The sequence below is a fragment of the Pistacia vera genome, unplaced genomic scaffold, assembly GCF_008641045.1.
Source record: "Pistacia vera cultivar Batoury unplaced genomic scaffold, PisVer_v2 Contig398, whole genome shotgun sequence".
In the NCBI taxonomy this organism is placed as follows: Eukaryota; Viridiplantae; Streptophyta; class Magnoliopsida; order Sapindales; family Anacardiaceae; genus Pistacia; species Pistacia vera.
Window position 1 is genome coordinate 301762 of NW_022196221.1, and position 27482 is coordinate 329243.

Here is a 27482-nt window from a genome sequence, read left to right on the forward strand (position 1 = left end):
TAAGGTGTAATATTATTTTATTATTTTATTGAATAAACTACAGTGGAATATTATATCACAAAAACAAACCTAATAAGGGTGAGTGCAACTCTGATACACTAATACGAGTTGTATCAAACTTTGATAACTCAATTTCCTAAGATTGGTAGAGTTTCATCAAACTTTTATAACACAATTTTCTCTAAGTTTGGTAAAGCAAGTTCAGCTATTTCCTTCATAGAGACGCCCAAACTCATTCCAACACGAACTAAAGTCTCAAGTGATCTACCACTGTTTGCTAGGAGGTCCTCATCTATCTTTATTGCATCCTGCATTACACTCAATGGTTAAGCTAAATAGCTCAAAAGTGACAACAAAACTCATTAACAATTGCAAATTTCAGTAGAAATGATAGCATACATTACACCAGAAAATGGTTTTCCTAGTGCATACAAGTCACAAAACTAAAGTACACACCCAAAAATGATTATCATATTTGATGGGAAAATAGATTCAAGCATTTAAAGTGTACATAAAAGAAAATGGTTAATTATATTTTAGCATGTTTTACAAATGCCTCTCTGCCTCCTGAAACTGAAGTTTTAATTTAGAATAAGAAATATTATAGAACTGAGAACAATTTATGAAGTACTAAGTATGTATCTCCAAAATGAGAATAGAAGAAAACCTATACAAGTCATACTTCTACACCAACCAACTGTATGTTTAATACCAACCTTTTCAAAGACGCAAATTACTGTACTTCCACCAAAAGAGAAATATCCAAACTGAAAGTTGAATGAATCAAACACCTGATTAGAACCAAAGACAAACTAGAGACAAGCAATGATTACAACATCAAAATATGAACTTCTAACCTCATCTCCTTTCTTGACAAAATCACCTTCCTTTTTCAAAAAAGTGATACTACCAACCATGGTTGCTCCAATTGCAATGAAAGCTACCTGCAGCCAAACGTCAAGGATGAAAAAGAAATTACAAATAAATTGATCATGTTTCTATTAACTGTAACAAAGGAATATCTAAAAAGGTTAAACATATGTAATTGATACAAAGGACAGCTACTTGATTTTCATAGAAAAAGTAGTGCAAAACATGAGAAATAGTTATCCCTTCGAATCTAGGAAGAAAATTGTTATCATGTGCACACAGCATTAATGGGTATCCAAGAGAAAAGTCTAGGGCGTCAAGGCGGTTGAGACAACAGGATCCTTTATCTCCTTTTTCATTTGTTTTAGTGGTTGACGGCTTAAGTAGAATGATTGATAGAGCTTTGGAAGTTAATCTGTTTTGAGGGTATTTCAGTTTGGAGGGATCAAGTTAGGGTGTCACATTTCCAACTTGCAGATGACACCAGATGACTTACTGTTCTAAAATAGAAGTCTTCTTATGTTTATATCATTAGAAGTAGAAGACTCCTAGTTACTCAAATGTGAATACATTTCCAATTCGTAAAACTTTTGACTTTACAATCATCAAAAGTTTTAGTATTTATCTCTCTAGTAATGGTTGTTAATATTGATGGGAACTGAGAAGGGAAATTATTGAAGTTAGTTGATTATTGATGTAGTTGATGCGTTATCTCTTGCTAATTGTTTTAAAGATTGTGGTACAGGCACACAGGACTTACTTTTTTACTGTATTGCTTTGGTTATGCCTCTCTAAAGGTATGGTCATATCTACATCCTTCAAATCAGATTTGTCTAAGTGTCTCACTACAAGTCAGAGATATTTTTCACGGTAATAAAAACGGGGTTAAAAGGTCAGCATATGGTGATTGAGAGAGGTAAAGATATTTTTAGAATTGTTAATGATAGCAAAATCCTCAAACAAGTAACCTTCAAGACGTGGACATAGGCTGGTTGGTGAACATACAATGATATATTATTTGTGTTTGCTTTCTTGGTCCCTCACTCATCTATTTGTAGTTGTTTATTTTGCAATTTCACACTCACTTTACCATAAACTTGATTTAATTTGCAAAAATTAGTGAAATTGACATAAATAGCATCCTCACTCAATACAAGCATCTCGTGGGTTAGTTTAGCATCTAAAACATGAAGACTATGGGTTTTTCTCCATACTTGTAATGGTTGTGTTCAGTTTGTAAGAATGAACAAGTAAATCAATAAATAATGCAAGTATTACATAAATAACAATCAATGGCATGGATATTAAGGAAAAACTTAGGTCGAAAGGAAAAAAGCCTATGTTTTACCCCTTTGACGACAAACTTTAATGAAGGACATTCAAAACATCATACTGTACCCATGCAATAACTGGCATTATTGATAATTTTACATTTGGGGAGAGGTTTAGAGGAAAATGGACATCTATTATTTCACAAAATGTTTGTGTTCATATATAATTATACCAAATCACTAATGATAGTAAAGCGGGAAATTTAATTATAATACATACTTTCCACTGCAACTCTTACACATGGAAATATGCATTTAAGCTGCTTAAAGACAAAGAAAGGAACTGGCTAAAAAAAGGTTATGTGCCAATGCCTTAGTCTTGCATGCAGTAAAAGCCTTATATCACCAATTATTTTGAAGACAAGCATCTAAATAATCTAAAAAGAGGAAAAAAAAAATCATATAAAAAAATGTCAAATGAGGTTAATGACAAACCTTTCCAAAATGTTTAGTAGAAATGATTGACACAACTCGCTTGTTCTCCGTGAAAACATTACAATACTTGCTATTAACAGCAATGGGATTAACCTAGGCAATAAAAGATGCAGAGATTAAGATAGCATCTCAATATAAATATAAAGAAGCAGATCCAAGGTATATTTTCAATTAAATAAGAAAATATTGTTATTGTTATTTTTGTTAATTTATTACTACTTAAAATATAAGGGTAGTTATGGAATATAAAGTTTTAAACAACCATTAAGACCTTTATATTCAAGTCAAAATTTTAAACTTTATAGATTAAAACATGGATATCCTAAAACAAGTATCAAGTTGGAGAGAAAAAGGGTCTTAAATGTTAAGAAGATTGAGTTTTTGAGTGGAAAAAACAAACATGGCTTTAGTGACATACCGTGTACAGGCATCCAGGTATATCAACTATTCGTTCAATGATTCCAGAGACTGGAAAATGGAAACGATGATAATCCTAGCACAAAAAAGATAGTAAAGTTAGTCTCTGACATTTGAATCAAATCATATTCAATAATAATATGATACAAATTCCTCAAGGGAACTTATACTGTATACCTGTGGTGCCAACCGAAATATCACCAAACTTCCATCAACAAAAGCATCAGAAACAATTTCTTTCCCCAAGAGGCCTTGAATTGAAAATTTTCGACCCTTGAGAAACCAACAACAATCCCCAAAAGAAAAAAAGAAGTATTATTATTACTTTGCATCTGAAACATATAGTGGAAAGTGAGAAAAAGTAAATCTATGATTCAGATGAGTTATGCTCCACTGATCTCTCACGATTTTGGATAACTTTGCTAATCACTAACATTGTTATTCTAAGTCTCTGCCGTAAAGTCAGAACTAAGTTGATTTCATGTTAAATTTGACCCTAAAGCTGACCTTTTTTTTTTTTTTTTTTTTTTTTTTTTTCAAAAGCATAAAAATACCATTTATGGTAATAATTACAAAAGAGTGAACAAGATGTCCACAAAAGTTAAAGATCCATTTGACAGATCACAAAACTATTTACAGTAAAAAATGGCTCAATAAACAGAACTATGAAAACTCAAAATGTGTAAACCAATGCACTAGTGTGCCATTAACCCAAAATTGCTTCCCAATCTAAGAATGAAGAGAAAAGAAGTATCTTGGAAAACTTTAGACACTGATCTGATGCCCTAAGAGAAGAAAGTAAACGACTTCCGTCAAAATATATAATTAGTCTCAACCAGAAAAAATTTCAAACGGTTCTCAGAATATTGTACAATTTAAGACATTTTACTTATATTCTCACTATAAAAGCATTAAGTAATTCCAAATTCATTACCCACTTCCCCATGCAAACTACAGTAATCATAAACCTTGAAATTATAAGAAAAATAGATGGAAAAATAAATGACATGATAAGGAGCACACATTTGGTGCACGCCGTGGTTCTAGTTTATCACTAATGATTAACATAAATCATGAATAGCAAAGATAACAACAATATATTACTTTTGGGAGATGAAAAAAATAAACCGCAGAAGGCCTAGAAATCAAAATAGCCACAATTTTATTACATCAAACTATATAATACAAAAATATTCTACAAATAAGGCAAATAACAAATGATGCTTGTAGCCTCAGTAAAGATTGATGCTGACAATTGTTCTGCAAAAACTGAAGCCCATGACGACAACTGCAACCATTCATTCAGTCTGTCTCATGTGGCAACATCAAAATAGTTCGTTCTTTATAACTTACTACAAAAAGGCAATCTGAAAGAGCTCATATGATCTTGACAAAGGGCATCATTCCCAAAGACTATTAAATTACATCTTCTCTGTTGAGATTGTAGAGTCAAATTCAATCCAGATTTGTATTGGACTAGGACATGGGTTTTCCTAATATGTGTTTATATAGAATTATTTTCTTTTAAAAATACAATTAGGAATAGGAATATAATTGTATTAGGAATTAAAATAAAATTTCTATTAGGATATGGGATTTGAGCCTTATTAGGAATAGTGTCTCATGTATTACCTATAAAAATGGATTAAGTTTGAATGTTAGATATCACAAATTGAACAGAAGGTAAAACCACAATTAAAGAGTGAGAGTCACCAAAGAGGGTTTAGTGAATAAGCCAATTTGTGAGGCTTGAGAGATTTTTGTAATTTTTCTTCTTCTTCATAGTGAAATTCCACAACGGCAAAGTGAACGTAACTCTCATACGGAGAGTGAACCACTATAAATCTTGTGTTTGTGTGTGTGATTATTATTATTATTATTATTATTATTATTGTCCTTTGTTCGCATTATTTTAGCTTTTAGGGATTTAGAATTTGTTAGTATCTAATTAAATCCCCACAACATTCTCCATTTCTAAGAACTTGCTCTACAGATTAACAAATCATCACAGTGTTTACATGAATGAGAAGAGAAAATAAATGTATAGGTGATGGGATGTCATTAAATAGATGTATGGATGATGTGGTATGCTTGTCTAACTCAAGACTTTTCCACTGCCACAAATCATGTAAAGACTCTAATCAGAACTTAGGAGGGACTCAAAAAGAACTTAGAATGGGCTACAGTGCAAATCCGATCAAGGGTAGTCTATATGTTGTCGCAAAAGCACTTTATAATCTGTGATACATGAGTTAAGTTAGATAAAAATATAATTGAATAATTGGTGCACCATACAATGTTGAAAAGAAAAAACGATTTTCTTCTTACAGATACTTAAAGTTCAAGTGGTATACCTTGATCCAAACTCGTAAACTATCTTCTGCTGATTTAAAAGCCATTAGACGACTATCAGCTGCGCATACAGCAACTTCATCATTTTCCAGAGAGGCAATTGGTCTTGCACCTAGCTTTAACTCTCTTATGAAGAAATCATTAAATGTCTGTACACAGAGGAAGTACAAAATGCATTTTGTTATGAGCTGTCACATACCAAGAACTCGTCTAAAATTCTAGTGATGTAAGAAAATATTGCCATTAAAAATCCCACATATAGTAAACAAGAAGAAATAGAAAATTGCAAGTTACTTGTCCAGTATGACTGTGTTCAAGTTAAAGATTAATAACTTATCATACTTAGATAAAGGCCAATCTCAAGTTGTTTGGTAAATGAATTGAACCAAAGAAAATCTTTTTATCAAACAGAGATGATTAAAGTTTGACTCATTTGCATCCTTAGTAATACACTGATACAGAAGAAACCACACTTTTCAATGAGGAAGAGTGTAATAAGTAATGGAATATCAACCGAAAAGCAGTTGACTCGCCAACAAAAAAGAACTATAGAGTGAAAGTTCAAACAAGAATGACAACTAAAGTGTTATGGCAAGCAAGCTAACTCAAGATATCTAAAAACTGAGGCTGGGCCTGTGGTTTAAATGATTTTGCAGAAAAATACAAAAATCAATGTTTATTTAAATGGGTGGTGTTGGGTTCAGAAGAAAACAATTACAGTGGTAACTCCCTTAAGAGATATTGAGAAGAATAATTGTTAAGGAGATGAAGAAAGGCATGGCAGTTTCTCTCCTACAGTGATGCCCAGGGCTTAAAAGTTTCAACTTATTGTTCAGCCCCACAGGAAATATGATTATAACCTTTACCTGCTAAAAAAGCTAACTTATTATAAATCCAAATTCTTCGATTAACCTAACCATGACCATAAAAAGAAATGCAAAACAAAATTTGAAGGGTCACAAGGCCCTGACTTATTCACCACTGCAAAATGACTATGATAACCTTCTACAACAGTTTAAGATTTTATCTATTTGATGGACCCAAAATATCCAGCTGGTACTCACGCAAGACAGGCAAGGGGAAGCAAGGGCAAAAGGGGTAAATCACCCGAGGACAGGTGTCTTGTTAGTTGTTATGATCCGGTGTCAGAATAAAGGGGTAGTGGTACCACAGAGAGGGGATATCTTTGTTTTTGTGCATGAATTGAATCTGGGAGGTGCTGGCCCTCGAAGACCAGCTGGAGCTACTGTTTTATTGTTATTTCTTAAAACTCATTGTTCTTCTTATTTCTCATTTGATTAATATACCATTTCTCACTATTTTGATCTATTGTGCTGGGTTAATGCTTGAGTATTGTTGTTATTACATTGTGGCGAATATTAACTGTCATTGCGCTGGGTTGTTGCGTGTGAGCTGTGAGTAGAGTCTGATAAGGTTCTGGTTTTCATCAAACTATTTTCTGGGTTTCATCAAACTGGTATCAAAGCACACGGTGCTGGGTTATGGTTGGTACTAGAATGGAGGGCAGGATTGAAGGTGTTGAAAAGGAGTTAATGATGGTTCAGAGGGATGTATCCAAGGTGACAGAAACTGTGAATTCGATGAGAGAAATTCTGATGAACATGTAAAATTGGATGAGAAGAAAAGATGAAGAAGATGAAGAACGACGAAGGAACTCATCTGAAGAAATTAACCAAGACAGGGGGGCCGTAATGAACAAGAACCTCGCGGAGGACAGGGAGGCCAAACGGAGGGTCATGACGGGGAAGGATCGAACCAAGGCAGGGAAGGGTGGGGCCACCGGGACTGATGTCGCTAGAAATTGGAACTACCTCTCTTTTCCGGTGGGGATCCTTACGGGTGGATCTTCCGGGTGGAACGTTACTTCTTGATAATCAAATCCACAACGAACACAAGGTTTCGTTAACACCCTTGTGCATGGAAGGAGAAGCACTCCACTGGTACCCGTGGACAGATTCACGAACGGCGGCGATGACTTGGCTAGCCTTTAAAGTGGCGTTGCTGTAGCGTTTTAGCTGAGCGCAGGAGGTCAGTCCATTGGAGATGCTGATGTCGTTACGTCAGAAAGGAACAGTGCTGGAGTTTCGCCGGAGATTCGAAGAAGTTGCGACATTAACTCACGACAAGAGAGAAGAGATACTAACGGCAGCATACCTCAACGAGTTGAAACCAGAGATTCAGGCTGAGATAAAGTTACAGCAACCGGATCTTCTGACCTGACCCGATTCCCTGACCCAGGTTACATTATTGGCCCAACGCGTTGAAGAGAGAAACTGGGCCTCAGAAGAAGCCCAAGCAGGCCTAGCCCGAACAGGAAAATATGGCCACATCAATTATTTACCCAAGCCCAATTCCCACTTACCCAAACCCAATTCTAACTCACTTAAGGCTGACGAGAATGGGAAATCTCAAAATTCAAATTAATTTTATTCATCACCCAGATCTGCCAACCAAACCCATGTGTTTTCCCAAACCTCAACCATCAACCGAAAACTTCCATCTGAGATCTACGCCAACTCTGGGCCAACGTCTTCAAACAACAGTAGAAACAACACCTTCCGGCGAGATTTTCCGTTCAAACAGTTGACTGAAACTGAGATACAAAGGAAGAGAGAACGGGGCTTGTGCTACCGATGTGATGCAAGGTATTCTCCAGGGCATAGATGTGGAGAGAAGCAGTTCCAAGTACTACTTGTTGATGAAGAGGAAAATAAAGAGGAGGAAACAACTAATGACGAAGAAATGGTGGAAGAAGAAGTTCCCCAGGAAGCTGAGTTATCAATCAGTTCAGTGGTTGGAATTCATACGCCTAAAACGATGAAGTTGAGTGGAGAAATTAAAGGTGGGGAGGTTATAATTTTAATTGACAGCGGGGCATCGCATAACTTCATAAACAGGGGCTTGGTGGAGGAACTTCAGATTCCGGTAACAGCAGCTAAAACATTCGGAGTGAGGGTTGGTGATGGCTATAACGTCAGGTGTCAAGGAGAGTGTAAGGGGGTATGTTTGAGCTTTCAGGATGTTGACATAATACAGAATTTTTTCCCATTTGAGATAAGCAGTGCTGATGTTATTTTGGGTACAGCTTGGCTGGAAACGTTGGGTGAAACAACCACATATTGGAAGAAGCTGGTAATGAAGTTTCATTATTCGGGCACCACGGTCACACTTAAGGGAGATCCAGCTTTGTGCAGAACTATGGTGTCACTTAAGGGGATGCTGAAAACGTTACAAACCGAAGAATCGGGATACTACATTGACTTTGGGCATATGCAGATACAGTCAACACAAGAACCAGGCCATTCGGAGTTGATTAAGAGTTTATTACAACAGCATCAAGAATTGTTTGAACCTCCACCTGGGCTGCACCGATCAGGATACATGACCATGCCATCAGACTGAAAGAGGGGAGCCAATCTCCCAATATCAGACCCTACAGGTACCTCTACTATTTAAAGAATGAGATTGAGAGTATTGTCCTAGACATGTTGGTATCCGGAATTATAAAGCCAAGCAAAAGCCCGTTCTCGAGTCCTGTGTTACTGGTGAAGAAAAAGGATGGTGGCTAGCGATTTTGTGTGGACTATAGAGCCTTGAACAGGATTACAGTGCCCGACAAATTCCCAATACCAACGGTTGACGAATTACTCAATGAGTTAGGAGGAGCTTCGGTGTTCACTAAATTGGATCTTAAATCGGGTTACCACCAGATTCGAGTCAAAGAAGAAGACAACTACAAGACCGCTTTTCGCACCCATGAGGGCCACTACGAGTTTCTGGTAATGCCCTTTGGATTATCCAATGCCCTTTCTACCTTTCAAGCTCTCATGAATGATATATTGAAGCCGTATCTGCAGCGATTCCTGCTGATTTTCTTCGACAACATCTTGATTTATAGTCCTAGTATCACAACCCACGAAGGCCACTTGAGTCTCACTTTTCAAACCTTAAAGCAGCATCAGTTGGTAGTGAACCGAAAGAAGTGCACATTCGCCCAATCACAATTGGAATATTTGGGCCACATAATTTCCTCAAAGGGAGTGGCGGTGGACCCAGCGAAGATTGAATGTATTTTGGAATGGCCGACACCTAAGGACATTAAGGCCTTAAAGGGATTTCTCGGATTGACTAGGTATTACCGGAAGTTTGTTAAAGGATACGGTACATTAGCCACCCTCTCACCGCACTACTTTGCAAAAATTCCTTCAGTTGGACCGACTCCCCACAGACTGCATTCAATGAATTAAAAAGGGTAATGACTACGGTATCGGTTCTTGCTATGCCTGATTTTACTAAAACTTTTGTGTTGAAACAGATGCTTCAGGGTTAGGTTTGGGAGCAATTCTGATGCAAGAAGGTCGACCACTAGCCTTCATCAGGCAAGGCCTATCGCTAAGGTCCCAAGCCAAATCCGTTTATGAGCAGGAGCTAATGGCAATTGTTTTCGCAGTCCAGAAGTGGAAACACTGCCTTTTGGGTAGACATGTCATCATCCGAACGGACCAGTGCAGCCTCCGTTACTTAAATGACCAAAGACTACACGGGAAAGAACAACAGAAATGGATAATCAAACTATTGGGACTAGACTATGAGATACAATATAAACCGGGGTTAGAAAATAGAGCCGCAGATGCCTTATCCAGGCGTACTGATGGGGTGGAATGCAATTCTCTCTCTACTTGTTACTTTGGCAGCCGTAAGGAATGGGAAGAGGCTATTCAGCAAGATCCTAAGCTGAACAAAATCTGCCGAGACCTGATTACGGATCCCAAAAGCCATCCACATTCACTTGGTGGGCCACCAGCTTTTCTATGATAACCGATTAGTGTTACCTCGCACCAGCCCGCAAGTTCAACTTCTCCTTCAGAAATTTCAATCGTCTCCCATGGGTGGCCACTCGGGAATTTTTAGGACCTACAAACGGTTGTCTCAGGTTATCTATTGGGAAGGTATGAAGAGTGACATCCAGACCTTTGTTCGCAACTGTGTTACATGCCAACAGAATAAGTATGACAACCTCTAACCAACCAGACTGCTGCAACCATTACCACTACCAACCCAAGTTTGGGAGGAACTTTCTATGGATTTCATCGTCGGCCTACCAAAAACTCAATGGGTCGATACAATACTAGTTGTGGTCGACCGGCTAACCAAGTTTAGCCACTTCATCCGTCTCTAACACCCTTACACGGCACAACAGGTGGCTGATCTTTTCATCCAAAACATTGTTAAACTGCATGGGTTTCCACGAACAATTGTGTCAGATCGGGACCGACTCTTCATGAGCATCTTTCGGGGCGAGATGTTTAGACAATCAGGTACAAAACTACACATGAGCACAGCATATCACCCTCAATCAGATGGCCAGTCAGAAGTGATTAACCGTTGTGTTGAGACCTACCTACGTTGCTTTGCGGGACAACAACCAAAACAGTGGCCTAAGTGGCCAAATTGGGCAGAATACTAGTTTAATACTACTTTCAATCGGTCCTCAGGCATGTCTCCTTTTCGAGCCTTATACGACAGGGACCCACCAGTCCTCCTTAGATATTCCAAGCATGCATCAATGGTGGCAACAGTTGATGAGCAAATGATCGAAAGGAATCACATTTTGGACAAGTTAAAGCTCAATTTATCTCAAGCTCAAGGAGCCATGAAGGCCTATGCGGATGGTAAGAGAAGGGTTGTTCAATTTCAATCAAGTGACTTAGTTTACTTAAGACTCCAACCTTATCATCTTAAATCACTAGCTCGAAGACCCAGCGAAAAACTCAACCCCCGATTTTATGGACCCTATAAAGTGATCGAAAATGTTGGTCATGTGGCTTACCGTTTGCAACTTCCCACTACAGCCTACATCCACAATGTGTTCCACGTTTCCCAACTAAAAAAGGTTACCTCTCAGCCAATCACCTCACTTCCACTTCCTTCCTTTCTTGATGGAGATATGGAACTCCAAGTGGAGCCCGAGCAAGTCTTACGGAGACAAAGGTTGATAAATGGGGACTATGAGGTCTTAATCAAGTGGAAAGGCCTACCGACTTGTGATAATACCTGGGAGCCCTATACAACCATCTGCCACCAATTTCCTTCTTTCCACTTTGAGGACAAGGTGGCACTCCCTGGGGGGGGGGGGGTTGGGGGGGGGGGGGTGGTTAATGATGGACCCAAAATATCACGCAAGACAGGCAAGGGGAAGCAAGGGCAAAAGGGGTAAATCACCCGAGGACAGGTGTCTTGTTAGTTGTTAGGATTCGGTGTCAGAATAAAGGGGTAGTGGTACCACAGAGAGGGGATATCTTTGTTTTTGTGCATGAATTGAATCTGGGAGGTGCTGGCCCTCGAAGACCAGCTGGAGCTACTGTTTTATTGTTATTTCTTAAAACTCATTGTTCTTCTTATTTCTCATTTGATTAATATACCATTTCTCACTATTTTGATCTATTGTGTTGGGTTAATGCTTGAGTATTGTTGTTATTACGTTGTGGTGAATTTTAACTGTCATTGAGTTGGGTTGTTGTGTGTTAGCTGTGAGTAGAGTCTGATAAGGTTCTGGTTTTCATCAAACTATTTTCTGGGTTTCATCACTATTCTAAATAAGAATATAGAGCATTACAAAGCTACTGAAACTTTGGCTTGACAAATAACATGCTAGTATTTTTCTGGACATGAATACCCCCTTTAACCATGCTGTCTTGGTCAGCATAACTAAGAAAAGTCAAATTTGACCAGTCATCTCCTAGAAAAGTGCCCTTCCAGGCCCTCCCAAGTTGGTCACCTTCAAGACAAATATGGAAGCCAAGAGCGATCTCATCTCTCCATCAAGGCCACCTCGGCCTAATTGGATTAGGACTTGCAACGAGATTGCCTCTTAGAGTTACTTACCTCGGCCATAGACATGTCATATGAAAATTTCCCTAAGAAAAAGTCTCGCTCATGATGAGACAAGACAAGCTTATGCACTCAATATGGTCTTCTAGGCCCTAGCCAATTCTCAAAGTGCAAATGGCATTTTCACATAACACAAAAAGGGCACCTCAAGCCAAGGCGAGACTGCTACCATTGCAAGCCTGGTCCACCATATAATACCCTGAGCATGTGTTAGGCTTAGAAAAAATCCATGCCATCAAACAGAAACATGACAACAGTGTTTCTCCATAATTTCACAACCGTTTTTAAGTATCATTGAGAAGTGCCTGTTCCAACTACTACCTTGGTTGCATGTCCACCACATTTCACCATCCACCTGTTGCTAACTGTAGCGCTGATATTGAGGCTTTCATTTAACAAGTAAGAGGTTCCAATCTTCTCCAAGTAAACACCATATATTCATTTCCTCCCTCAACACTTTCAGACTTTTTGCTCTAAACTTCATACATTTCTTTAACTTGGTCATCATAATATTGATTTCTAACTCCTGACCCTCACTGGTGCTTTGCAATAAAGTTGAGACCTGCAAAGCTAAGACTGACCAGACACCCAAGGAAATCTATTCTGATACAAGTCTTAACACTTCCGTTTGGGAAGGCCCATTTTAAAATTCCTGACTCAAGTCAATTTTCCAGTTCATACCATTCAATGTCACCCAAATAAACAAATTTGCTGCTAAGCTTGGGATCAAAATCCTTTTATCAACCAAAGACATTTATGTAGTCATAAAAATAACTTAGTTTCTTTCAATTTCTTGTTCAATCTTTCAATTCGTCCTTACTAGTCCCCCTTTCCCACCTCTCCCTTTTTCTCTCTCATGACAGGATTACAATATATCAAATTGGGTCACAGTATTTCATACATGAAACTAGTATTTTCTTATGGTGATCAATAAAGCATGCAACATGAAATGAAATAAAAAGGAAATCAGGGATGGAGATTTCAATCAGCATTCACAACAACTACAGGCAGTGAACTCTCAAAGAGGAAAGGATAAAGATTGATAATTCAAAGGGATCAGAAACTTTTCATTTCAAATTACACGTGAACTCTTAGTTAACTTATTAAGTAAAAAGGGTTATAGAGTAGTAATTTTGTCAAAAAAAAATAAAAAATAAAAGCATCAATGAAATAACCAAAGAGCAAGTAGATTAGAGTGCCCATAATTATAGAAGTCATAGGTACATAAAATCCGACATTTATGCTTCACAACTACAATAGGCACACTTCCCTTGAAGGGTAGTCCAAAAATTTAACAGTGTCTAATTCATATAAACATTGTTAGATCATAATAGCAGAAAGACCAAGTATGCTACAGAATCAAAAAGAAATTCAGCACTGTGACTTCCTTAAAGTTGCAATTCAAATTAGTTAGGAAGTTGACATACCTTAAAATGTTCCAAAGGGTACTTTACTTCAGCCAAATTAATTTGATCCTGCAAAACCAAAGTAATTATTCTTTTTAATTTACCATTTGATCTAAAAGCTTAAACTCATAGGTAATAACCCAACAATATTGTCTAACCATGCATCCATTTTTATGTCTTACATCATCATCCAGTTTATAACTGTTGAAATTTTGAAAATTCACGTAAACAAATATTGAGTGATAGATAACATTTCAATCAAGTCCAAACAATAATAGCATAGCTTCAATGCTGCATCACCAACAAGAAGCATCATACCTTGAAAAATTCAATAAACTTCGGTATATCTTTAGAAGATTCAACTGAATTCATTTTTTTCCCCTGCTTTTCAGATATGCTCTTTAACAGTTCTTTTGTTCCTGTATCCACATGCCCATTAACCAACTACAAATTATAGCAACAAAGCAAAGACAACTATCTGCAAGATGAAAACAACTAATTACAATCTTTAACTTAATTGTACATCATAACAAGAAGATATATCTAGTAAATATAGGATGGTTTTATATATTTAAAATACTTATCTTCTAAATAGACACAAAATTCATTACTCACAATATCTTCTCTTTTTCTCTTTTTTTTTTTAATTTATTTATTTCTTTTTATCCTAGATGGTATAAGCAAATCTACTAAAAAAGACAAAATAATAAAAATAGTAAGATAATTTTAAATCAGAGAGACATAGGGAACCTTACCTCTCAAAGAACTCTCTCTACACAATAAGTCACGAAAATTCACAAATGCATTGAAAAGAAACCAGAAAGTGAGAGACTACAAATTTTGAGAAATACAAAACTAGCTATGATCTAATCTTAATTAATGTAGGATACAAATCAACTATTAACTGAGGACAAAGATTATAGAAGAACACGGAATGAGAATATATGAAACACACTATCTTTCATTTTTAACATGATCAAAGATTTTCTTTTGCATGTACGGTAGAACAAAAACAAACTTGAATAGGTCAGATATGCCAAACAGCCCATTCAAATAAAATGTTGAATAATCTCAATAGACGTTCACCAAAAAGAAAAAAAGACAGACAGAGAATTACAACATTGACAACATAGCTATCACTGAATTAAGGAGGGAAGAGGAGAAAGACAAAGAGAATGAGTTACAACAATGACAACATAGCTACTAGTTGAATGTGAGAGAAGAGGAGAAACATAAGAAAAGATAGAGAGGGAGAAAGAGAGAGAATGAAACAATGACAATTGATAAAAGAATCCTAGTAAGCAATCTAGACTAGATGCACTAGAGGATCCCCATTTAACACCATAGATTTAATATCATCAGTTATGGGAATAAATAAGGCACAAAGCCAGAAGTTGAATGCATGGAAGGAGAAGAGCAAAGCTAGAAAGAAAAATATAAGAAAAAAAATATTAACAGTTAGAAAAAAAGAAGATAAGAAAAATGGCTTATGGTTTCTATTTCAGAGAAATATCAATGATTGTGTTACAAGAAAAACAGTAAGGGGAAAAAGTAAAAACAGTAGATGGGCCAAAATCTTAATTAAGAAAGAAAAGGTAGACTAATGCTCAGTTTTAATCCCATACAATTCAGGTTCATAATAATATCACATAGCAATAGGATGCAAGGTAGGATAAATAAAAACCTTCATTAACTTTGAGATTGCCCAAGATAATTTAAAAGTTAAGAGGAAAAAAAATGTGCATTGTTGATTCTTAGGATCACTAAGACAATGAGAAAAAAATATATATAATTCAAAGATGTTTATGCTTCAAATAACCAAGAAAATGAATTAAAAAAAAAAAAAAAAAAAAAAAAAAAAAGAAGAAAGTAAATTACTTATTAATTATGAGAAGTAATTCAAAGAATGCCAATGATATAGGAATATGAGTAGAAGACATCAGTCTTTATAAATTCATTATTCGAAGTAATACAAGACTCAGCTTCAAGAGGCTACGAGGAACCTTATTTATACAAGTCAATGGGCCAGAGATGAACTAGGGAATGAAATTAAACTAACCCTAAAGCAGTGATAAAGCAATAAAACAGATAAATATAAAACAAACATTATAAAGATAAACTGCATACATTTGGTCAAATATTCAAAAATCTTGTTGTTTATGTGTCCACAATCATAAATCAAACTCACTCTTCAGCAAAATACTGAGCTAATAAATAAATCATTGAAGTTTAGTGAGAGAGATAGGGGGAGGGGGAGAAACAAAGATTCTCTCAACAAAAGGAAAACATAATGCTTAACTAAAGCAAACCCTTACCTATGTCCAAAAGGCCAAGCCCTACTTTTGATTGATAAATTGCTCTCATTGACAAAACAATCTTTCCATCAATTAATTCTTCTACTAGCCTCTTTGTCCTCCGATCAAATACCTAAACGAATAACATATCAACTTAAAATTATTGTGAATGAAATCTAATTTCTAAATATGAAATATCGCTATCCAATGATATCAACAATGTTGACAGTTTTCTGCCAACAGAAGTATGTATAGGGTAAACTTTATATTTTATCATGAAATTACAAGGATGTGAACTAGTGGTCCACTACGTAAACCAAAAATTCAAATCTAATGAATAATGAAAACCATTCAACAGAAATTTTGGAGATACCTGATCATTTAGTGGGTACCTAATCTATTTTTTTTTATCTATATTATATATCGGTTTAATTGCACTTACCACCCCTGAGATTTTTTAAATTGAACCTTGGATGCTGAGTTCAGGTGTATTATAAAAACCATCCTTGATCTATAGAAATTAACTAAATATCACCCTTATGTTAACTGATGTACAATTTCCAGACGTTTTTATCCTTGAGATATTTGTCTTAGTCTCATCTTTTACCAAATTAAAAAAATTAAAATTAAATCATTTTTATTTGTTTTCAATTTAATTCCTCAACGACATCCAACCTCGACCACCATTTCTGGCAACTTCCCCTAGGGAGGTGTGACAAGCTCTTGATAATGGGTGGAGGGCAAGTGACAGGTTGGTGGTGTGCACAACAAAGTAGATTAGCTGTGGAGATGGGGTGGGGTGGGGTGGGGAGGGGAGCTGCGGGAAAGTGGGTGGGTTAGGGTTTTTTTTTTTTTCTTTTAAAAGACAAAACTGTCCTAGCTAGGGTTACTTAATCTCAAATATTTATTTTCATTTTATAAATTAAGTAAAATGAGAAAGCTGCCCTTTTTCAATGACAGAAAATGTAACATCATTAGCCATAAGGATGGTATTTGCATAATGTTTAAAACATTAGGGGTAGTATTTGTACAATAACCTCAAACTCAACATCTAAGTTTCAGTTTCTGAAATCTAAAGGGTGGTAAGTGCAATTAACCCATTATATCTCACATTGATGATAAAATTTTATGTTTTAAATTACAATAAAATAACAATAATAATAGATATGCAAACTTTGCAGAAAAATTGATGTAGCACAAACTTAATGAAAAAGTAAAAGTAAAAAAGTCAATTCCATCAGAAGTGTACAATTGAATTTTGTTAACATTATAAGAATCCCTAAGGTTTAAACCCTAGGAGATAGGGTGGGGGGGGAACATGTTGAAACAGAACATACCAGAATATGTGAAGCACTTGACCCAGAGTTTAAACCAACATCATAAGATGAAAAATGCCCCCATTCACTTAGCTTAAACATCCACCTGCAAAGTAATTGGAATGTAGATTTTTGACCATGAAATAAAAATATAAGAACCATGCTTAGTGAAATTGTGTATGCTGGAATGTATTCCAAAGGGAAACACTGAAATTGTTTCTCCCTTATTCTTTTACAGGAAATAGTGTAAACTGTATTTAATAATGATTATAAATAAGTGAATTAAAAAGAATTCATTCTGTTTGTAACCATACAGCAACAAGATATTTTTATTTCTTTTTGGAAACTCATACAAATTAATAATCTTAAGTGTGTGGAATGATGAATTTTGTTGGGAAGGTAGCTATAACATGGTTGTTTAAAATTAAAAAAAAAAAAAAAAAAAAAAAAGGTATATTCAGTACAGTTTTATTATAAAGTAAAGATAAAAAGGGTGTGGCGCAAATTATAAATTAACATGAAGGTAGTTTTGATAGTCTAAAGTTATTTAAAGAAATCAAATCAAATCAAAAAAGAGCTTTTCAGAGAATTTTAAATAATAGATGCAAATCAGTATCAAGTTTGCCTAAGCTCTACCTTCAATTACAACTGAACTACCTAAAACAATCAAAAAGAGATTTTAACATTAAGAAAGCTCTTCCACAATAAATATTAAATAACATACATGCACTATCACAGAAATGTGGAAACAAAAGCAGAAAAAGGGTTTTCTGAACTATAATGTTGAGTTACAAACAAAATGTTGTCCAAGGAAAGTATCCCAACCCAACAAATGTTAAAAATGTTCTCACCCATATGAAGCTTGTTTATCTGTCAAGAATCCTCCGGTCATAACTTGGTTTCCAGTTCCTTCATCAAAGCATAGAGTCAAATGAATCATTGTGTTCAGCTTATCAGCAACTTCAAGAACCTCACCACAAACAGGGCAGCAATTCATAAGTGGTTCCCTGCAATATGTAAGGATGGAACACAGATAGAATAGTGATTCTTACATTTAACTGGAATGAAAATAAAAATAAACAAGGGATGTGAACTCTATATACAAGAGGAACACCACAAATTAAGATAAGAAAAAAATTAAGCAGCTTGAGCCTATGATTATCAAGCTCCACCCTTTCACAAGTATGGTTCTTTCTTTCTCGTAAGATCATATGAAATACAATGGCACAAGGATTCAATCTCAATGAATCTTATTGTTGCCAAATGATCCTTCTCAAGGATCTTCAAACATTGTTTCCAGCATCATCCAAAACTAGAGAAAGGGGAAAAACCTAATTTTATATATTCCCACATAATTTGACAATGGATACAGATGTTATGAGAAAGGGCTTATAAAGAAAACTAAGAAGTCTGCTAAAGGTCTACAAACAACAGAAAAATGGACAAAATAAACATGGATTTAATCGAAATTTCTCCCTAACAAGAACTCAAAAAATAAATAAATAAGAGTTATTACGCTTTTTTTCATGCTTGAATCAGGTTGCAACTGCTGGTTTTATAGTGTAACAAATATTAGGTTATATGGACCATATAGACATCAACAAACAAGTCCTCGTGAAAGATAAAATATTGAAAGGGCCAATTGGCCTAAATTGCTGATCTTCAAGAAGTTTAATGTTTGGGAGAATGAATACCTGAATTAGCATCCTAGATATGATTGAAAATATAAAGGACACAAGTATGAAAGTCAAAGGGTCATCAACATCTCTCTATCACACAATAAAAGAAAATGTTTTGCTCAAATCTATTATGAGCATTTATAGAAGGTAAGAATGCAAACATAGGTAACTATGAATAAAGATGATCAATAGATATATGAATTGACCTTTAAGTTGTACCACAACCTGCAAAGTGCTTAGTAAAATGTAACTAAGCCTTAACCCAATCGCCAAGGTCACCTCATGTGAGAGGCAGGGTAAATTGATTGATAAAGAAGGACAAGATGCCTTGAACAGTCTAAAAGATTTAAGTTAGAGGATCTAACATAAGGCATCCACAGAAGAAAAAATGGTTAACCTCACAACTTCCATGCACAACATAACTCAAACATCGCATTCCACCAGGACATTTGCATGATTCCCTATTAACATAAATTTCATAAGCATGACTAGTAACATGAATTCATAATTCAAAAAAGCTGATAAATTAAAAGGATTAATACTTTTCTTGTTGCAGAGCAAGAAGGGCAGCCAACTCATCCATGCTCACAAGACCATCCCCATTCACGTCAGCAGTTTTAAAAAGCTCCTCTTTCTATTAAAAGAAAAAGTTAACTTAAGACTATGTAATACTCTACAAACCAAATTCTGAATGGAGTTATTAGATTAGAGAATTAAGAGCATTCAAATTGATGTTTGAACCATAGTATATCACGGCATTGGAATATATTTTCAAGAATAGGAATTACAAAAAGGATCCCTCCTTACTTTATCTTCTCATGATAATACTAATGAAATTTTCACTAAATACGACTAACATATAGTATACCCCAATTTATGTGATTTTACACGAGATGCAGTGCAGAAACCTATAATCCCAACATTTTTGACAATGCACCCTACAAGCCCAAAAGGTATTCATAGAAACCAGATAGTATAATGAGTGAATATCCGTTATACATTGCAAAACCATATTCAAGGAATGAAAGTGAAAATAAAAAAAAAAAAACAATGTTCAAACCTTGTTAACAGCCACTTGATTGCCAAAAGCACTAATTAAGTCAGAGAACTCCAAGAATGAAAGCTTTCCATCTTCATCATAATCCTATAAAGAGGACATGGGCTCAGATAAGTTAAAAAGTCACAGTAGGGCTGCAGGTGCCACAAAATTTCTAGAATTTTATTCCTTTCTTTTTTTTTTTTTGAAAATTTAAGAGCATTTATTATTATAAAGGTTAATTTTACCTGCCCCATCAGAGATTGATAAGTCCCAAGCATCCCAACAGTTTGAATCTCAAGAAACTTTTAATAATTCTAGGGAGGTATTTTATAGTTTTCAAAATCACTGAAACACTTAAGACTTATCGATTTCTCAAGGGGGATTGATAAATTAACCNAAAAAAAAAAAAAAAAAAAATGTTCAAACCTTGTTAACAGCCACTTGATTGCCAAAAGCACTAATTAAGTCAGAGAACTCCAAGAATGAAAGCTTTCCATCTTCATCATAATCCTATAAAGAGGACATGGGCTCAGATAAGTTAAAAAGTCACAGTAGGGCTGCTGGACTATTAAGAAAGAGCTCAGTCAATGACATTTTGTGACCATGGGAAGTTATTAGGACTCTTAAGAAGACATGAAAATTTATTATGGACACTGAAGAGATATGCTTGTATATAAGGATAAACTTAGACATAATTACCCTTCTAATATTGAGCAATAACATAATCTAAATTTGCATAATTCTATCTCAAGGCAAATTGTTTTGTCAACTATGACTAAAATGCTAATTTAGAGTTCCAATTGACCCTAGTTTGAATTTTAAGAATAATGGGTGTGTAAACTGCAGACCTAGCAACAACAAAGCATGCAATCAATTCTAACAGTCAATCAAATATTTTCTTTTTGTATAGTTTCTGAAATTTTTTGGGTCTCAGGACAGCTTGTCCTTTGTTAGTCAGCTTGTCCATTATTTTGTATCTTCTTTTCACTTAATACAAAACTTTTGCTTTCCTAGCAACAACAATTAAAAAAAAAAAAAGTCAATCAAATATAACATAATTGACTTCTAGCAAATAAATATAATGAAACTTAATTAAATCATAATCTAGAAATTTATCTTAAAGGCCTAATATCAGTGGGTTTGAATGATATGTCATTAGAAAGAAATTACAGTAGTGCTGCAAAAGCAGTACTCAGTCTGCAGGTAATAGATAAGCAATAAGACAGCTTATTAAAATGTTTGAGCCTTCTTGTATATCTATGAAGCAATAGACAGTACTAGATATAAAAGGGAAACTTACACGAAAATGAGCAATAAGTTTCCAGCAAGAAGAGCAAGCAGAAACAAAAGCAATGTAGAAACGAGAAACCAAGGGAAAGAAGATAAGGAAAGAGGCAATCAACCACTTTTCCCATAATAATTGTACTTGTACGAATAACCACGAAAACTAACAAAACTAAGGTGATGTTGCATATGATAATGTTTCTGAAAACAAAGGACTAAAAAAAAAAAAAAAAGGCCATTTGGTCAGTGTTTATGAATGAGTATCCAGATAAAATCCCGAAAACAACACAAAATCCATAAGATAAACAATAAAGCTGTTCTTGATGCTGATCAGTGATACCCTAGATCTAAAGTTACAACAAAAATGTTTTCAGATAGATACCAAACATATTTTCACAAGTTCTAATATTTGAAGAAGCTTATGTATAAAACATCCCATACTTTGGAATTTATCCTAGTTCTTTTGAATAAGAAAGATTGCATTCTAGTCTTAACTTTCATTTCCAGAACATGAATCAAAAAGTCACTAATATTCTACATCATTGCCCACCCTTGCCACATAAGGTTTTTCTTTTCCCCCTGTATAAGAAACAGAACTAAGATAATATTAATAAAAAATTAGCACATCTAGTTAGTGAACTAAAACCCATTATCAGATGAAAGAGAAAATAAAGAAAAAGAAAATTCTAGCTCAACAGAAAATAATCAAGATACTATAGCAGCCCAACCCTTTGTAGAAATTCAAAATTAAATATAGTGCCCTGAAGTTGTTTTGTAATTGAAGTCCACTAAGAAGAAAAAGCGGGACCTGTATCCCAAAGCACAACCACATCATCTATCATAGAATGCTCAAAATTCCCCTTATTCCTTTTATTCCAAATAACTCAAAGCAGTCCAGAAAAAATCCATAAAACTTAAACTTTCTCTCCTCCAAATACACAATGATGTTTAGAAACCATAAATCACAAGACTCCAAAAGCAATTGTACTATCTTTGAAATGCTTGAACCACAAGTTTAAAAGCAAATAAGACGAAAGAGAAATAAATGGCTGAAAGGCTGATAATTACTTATTTTTCATATTATGCAGAGAAAGGCATACACTAGAGCAGCTACTCCATGTGGCGTCAAAAGAATTGACCTTTCCATGAGCCACCAACCACGAAAGAAACATAATTTTGGAGATACTTTAGTCATCATTACCATCACTACAGGTTTCAAATGTTTGCAAGAAGTGTCATCCATAAAACAGTTTAAGAAAGATATACAAGAAAATTAGCTTGATGATTTAAAGTCAAATTTGGGACATATAACCCGACCCTACAAGTGCACAACTTCTAAACTAATCTAAACTATATACACAACCTTATAGTAATTTCTTAACTGCTAACCTAATCATATGACAACAAGATAGAACTTTATAATAATATTGAACCCAACATTTACTCCTAGGTAACCATCTAATCAATAGCAGACAACATAAAAGATTTACTATACTGAGATACAGATGATGATAGTGACGACCATGAGCAGGCAACTAGGAATAAAATATATGAACATTTGAAACATACCACTATAGATAAGATGCGTCTTGCAAAATTTTTCTCTGTTTCAATTGGATCCTGCCAATAGTTTCAAGATGTTAGGAATCATTAATATAGTTTGCATCAACCAACAGAATAATATTTTACACACCTCAACTGAGCATGAAAGAGAAATGTTGCCAACAACTATGTCAGGTGATGACGGATTGAACAGGTCAAATACCTCAAAGTCAGAATCCGAATCCTATAACACAGCGTTATTCATAACAAACATGATTAATAAAGATATAAATAAATACATCAACTAGCAACAATTTTACAAAAAGTAAAGAATCATCAAATGAACACCATCCGTAATCAATAAGATCAGCCAGACATAGCGAGAAGCTAAGTATTTAATGATATTAATGATGCCAAAAGAAACAAGGACAATTTTTATTTTCTTGCAAATAATATTGTATCAAAATGTCAAGTTAAAAATAAAATAAAAGAAGCAACAACTTATAAAGGGTGTGTAGAGTGTTCCAGATAAAAAATAAACAGAGAAATTGAATCCAGACGGGCCCAATTTTAATAGATTTTGATGAGTTGATGGATTGGACTGGATCCAGAACTTCAAAAATCACTCTAGGCTGTTCATTTTGTGAATTTCCCCAATGAAAACCACAAATATCAGATTGAACCAACCACTCCAAGAAACGTATGTTTTCAAATTACAGTAGAAAAAAAATAATAATAATTTAGTATATACTTAATAGCATCAGAAAAAAATAATTTGAATGGATTAGATTAGATTGAATCCCAGTCCTTTTGATATTGAATTTGATCACTTTGGTTTAGATCTTACTTGTAACCAGTTTGGTTTGATTTGGATTGGATTTCAATCCATAATCAGTTAGGTTTAGATTTAAAGTCCTCCAGCAGATTAATACTTGACTACTTTGGTTATTTACAAACTTATTTACAAACTGCACCAGATTCAAACCAATCAAAACTCTTATACAACAGCTGCATCAAAGAGATAGGATGAAAGGGAAAAAAATTATTACTATAGTAAAAATGACGAAAGGTTCAATAAATTATAAAAAATAAAATAAAACAAGAAAGAGCCAGTGTGTGCAAATGTAAATTTGATAACCAGTATATAAGTCCTCAAAAATATTAATTTTACATATCATATGCTCAATTTCTTTATAATGGCCTTCCGTTTAACAATACCTTAAGCAGCAAGTACATTCCATGCAATGCACCTATTGCTTCCAAAAAAACTCACATTTCAAACTCTTAAAACTCCTATTATTAACATCACATACACACACACACACACACGAAGGGGTAACACTTCCATTATCCTACTTCTCTATTGCAGGCACACACATATACAAACATGGGACTTTAATTGTTGTATTAATTAGAACTCCAAGTTTAAGGCAAACAATATTTGGAAAAAGTACTTTGAGATCTGAATAACAAAATCACTCACCCGCGTAAGAAATTCAAGTAGATCAATCTCACAATATCCAATGAGATTGTTCTTTAACACTCTATTAGTCTGCACATTTAGAAAATTTGATGAAGTGATCAGAATGACTTAGAAATTATTTCACAACGATCATAAAATTCCTGCAATTTAATAATGAAGAACAAAAAAATAATTTGAAACATAAACTTTCATCAAAACCATTCAACAATCAATAAATTCAATTTTATTAAGCATTTTATTTGTCGTAGAAATTTGTTTACTCAAAGTTCTTCATGCAATTTTAGATTTCTTATGGATTAATCAATCTCATACTTGAACCAGGTGAACCAAGTTATATTATCTCAGGGATTTAATATTTATAGGTCCAACACATCACCTATCAACTTTTTTACATTTTTATTACAAGAAACAAAAGATTTTATTCATAATAAAAAGAAATAGAAATACAATAGATACAACAGTGAACCAAGTCTCCACATTCAAAGAAACCACTCTTGATTTATTATCAAGAAACTTGAAAAGGAAATACTGATAAGAAAGGAGATACGATTGAGGACCAGATGTCACCTAGAAACAAAAGCCCCCTACATTCGTATCAATCCATACAAAAAAGAAATGAAAAGGGGAAAAAGATTATAATTTTATCTTATAAATCCCTGGTTTTGATATTTATCCAACATCAGTCAGTCACCAATAAAATTTTCTGGTATACTTTCTTATACCAAGAAATATGATTCCTACTCCAATCTCTTTTGCACCAAACAAGACAGGAGAATTTCTAGAAAGCAATGGAATAGTTTTCATATAAGAGAAAGTACATCAGAAAAAGAAAAGACTGACAATTGAACCTCCTAATTTGCCTAACACTCAGATCATTAAATACAAGGGAATGCATAAAAATTAAATATCAAAGCATTCTGGGAAAAACAACTTAAAACTTATTTGATACCTCAAATACTGATATCCTGGCAACGTGAGGCCCTTTTTTTTCCAGAAGAAGTTTCTTTTCCTGTGGATGGTCAAAAAGAAAGGGGTCAAATAATGGTCACAGTTGCAACTAGTAGAAAAATAAGACAAGACATTAAGAAACAAATAAAAATAAGATTCAAAACTCAATAACATGCCTTCTAAAGAGAAAAATAAGTTTCAAAGGAAACATAAAGATTTCCAAACAAATGATATTAGACCAACAAGTATAGTATCGATATAATGACACAAGATTAAAAGCAGTTCCGTAGCTGCTAGTTCGTAAGCTCACAACAGAAGCAGAAGAGCCTAAAGCAAGTTGTTGAGAAATGAATAGTAAAGAATGTTAAAGCTACATACAAAAGGGACTTCATTCAAACGGTACTTACAATACAGTTCTCCAAGAAAGAAATTCAAGTCAGCAAAGTGTCACAAGTAATTATGTTTTGATCATCATGAGGTACCTATGAAAGGTTGCCACATAAATTAACTAGACAAAAGTGATCCAAATTTTTTTATTATATAGCCCATTATAAGATGAGTTTGGTGCAAAGTAGAAGAAAATTAGCAAATGAATTACCCCAACTATGACATCAATGAAATTCAAAAGCATTTTATTAAAACAAAGTTAACATCAATTACGTAGAAAAGGTATAATGGATTTTCTATATGTTTTGCCACTAGCCACTTTTGATACTAAACTTTATCCTAAAAGTTAAATGTTAAGACTCCTATTGCCACTCCTCATGCCCCTTTATTCTTTTTACCAAGAACTTGCACATTTACAAAAGCAATCCATCCCATACACGCCTATCCCAACCTGCCCATCTCAGAGACTCAGACACTCCAGCTCAAATATGACATAAAGCACTCCATCCCGAGCTCCTGGCCCAGGAATCTAAAATTAAACAGTTGCATGCATCACAGCAGGCGCCTCAATTTCTAGAATGTTTGTACAAAATACTTGATTATTAAGTTAAGAATGCTTTGGGCGAAAAAAAGATCTGCCTCAGCCATCTTAAACTTCCTCTAAATTCCTATATCAATAAGTACAAAATTCAATAGCACCATTGTAAGAAAATGCAATTAAGAAACAAATAGCTAATTTTCAAAAAGGAAAAGTTCATGTAATTGATATAGTGACTGGAGTTCTAAAATTGGAAAGCAAAATCAAAGTCGTTAAGGAAAATAATTAGGCGACATGATGAGATAGAGAGAACTCACAGAATTCCAGATGGGTTTATCCGTGCTGCACAAAAAATAAAAAATAAAAATCAACAAAAACCTAATAAAAAAAATAAGCACAAAAATAGAAAGAGGTATTTGAGGATGCAGGTGCGCAACTTATCAGATTTCTCAGTGCGAAACGTCTGCTCTCCAAGAGAAACACATGCAAGCCACTTGTCCTCGAACTTCATTTCAGCCTAATTTATTTAAGAAGAAAAATAAAAATAAGCATCTCCTTCAAAATAAAAATAAAAATATTCAATAGAAATTAATAATTACACCAATGAGAGTGAGGAGAGCAATTCCAGCGAAATCGTCTGCAGTGAACAACTTCTGATGAGATAAAGAAGTGGAGCCATTGTTACGTGGACGACGGAAGTGAAGCTTCTGCTTGAATCGAGACAAGCGCGAGGGCTTTTCATTTGTAGAAGAATCAGAAGAAGAAGAGTCTTTGGAGCTTTCATTCCCCATTCTGTGACGTTCAGAGAACTGAAATTTGCTGAATATGTTTCTGTTTATTATTATATTTATGGGTTTTATCGACTTATAAATGTCTCGATTATATTTGCCTTGTGTTAATCATTGAATTTATAATAAGATAGGTTAATAAATATTCATCAAATAACTTTTTTGTTATTTATTTTTATACTTAAAAAAATTAATAATAAGAAAAATTTTGTTATTTTTATAATAATATAGGTATATTTGTAATTTAATTATACTTAAAAATAATAATTGTTATTAACCAATTTCTTACATTTAAATATGAAAAGAGGATCAGCAAGTATATACGTTGACATTCGTCTTAATCTTTTTTGTTATTTTTCACCTTTAATCCAATATTCCAACGGGCTCCTTCTGTCTGTAGGCTGTGATTGGTGCTAACTATAAAGTGCTCTCTCCACTAAAACTTTGAACTTCTAATTCCT

General features: G+C 34.5%; 1 protein-coding gene across 2 annotated transcripts; it reads right to left on the reverse strand.

Moving 5' to 3' along the window:
* LOC116141363 (phosphatidylserine decarboxylase proenzyme 3-like) lies at window positions 1-27091 on the reverse strand. 2 transcript variants are annotated; one of them, XM_031426870.1, is made up of 22 exons: window positions 26833-27091; window positions 26671-26750; window positions 26551-26575; window positions 25310-25369; window positions 24361-24429; window positions 23029-23121; window positions 22905-22955; window positions 20478-20561; window positions 19555-19646; window positions 18309-18340; window positions 18185-18242; window positions 17355-17439; window positions 16039-16150; window positions 14042-14142; window positions 13745-13792; window positions 5408-5554; window positions 3231-3326; window positions 3055-3129; window positions 2637-2729; window positions 858-944; window positions 717-767; window positions 1-308 (listed from the first exon to the last, which is right to left on the reverse strand). In XM_031426870.1, the coding sequence occupies exons 1-22, from the start codon at window positions 27022-27024 to the stop codon at window positions 165-167; spliced, it is 1875 nt and encodes a 624-aa protein (XP_031282730.1). In that variant the 5' UTR covers window positions 27025-27091; the 3' UTR covers window positions 1-164. The 2 variants fall into 2 exon arrangements, with proteins under 2 accessions (XP_031282730.1, XP_031282729.1); XM_031426869.1 differs by having other exon boundaries at window positions 18185-18340; window positions 26833-27090.
* Between the last annotated feature and the right edge of the window lie 391 nt (window positions 27092-27482).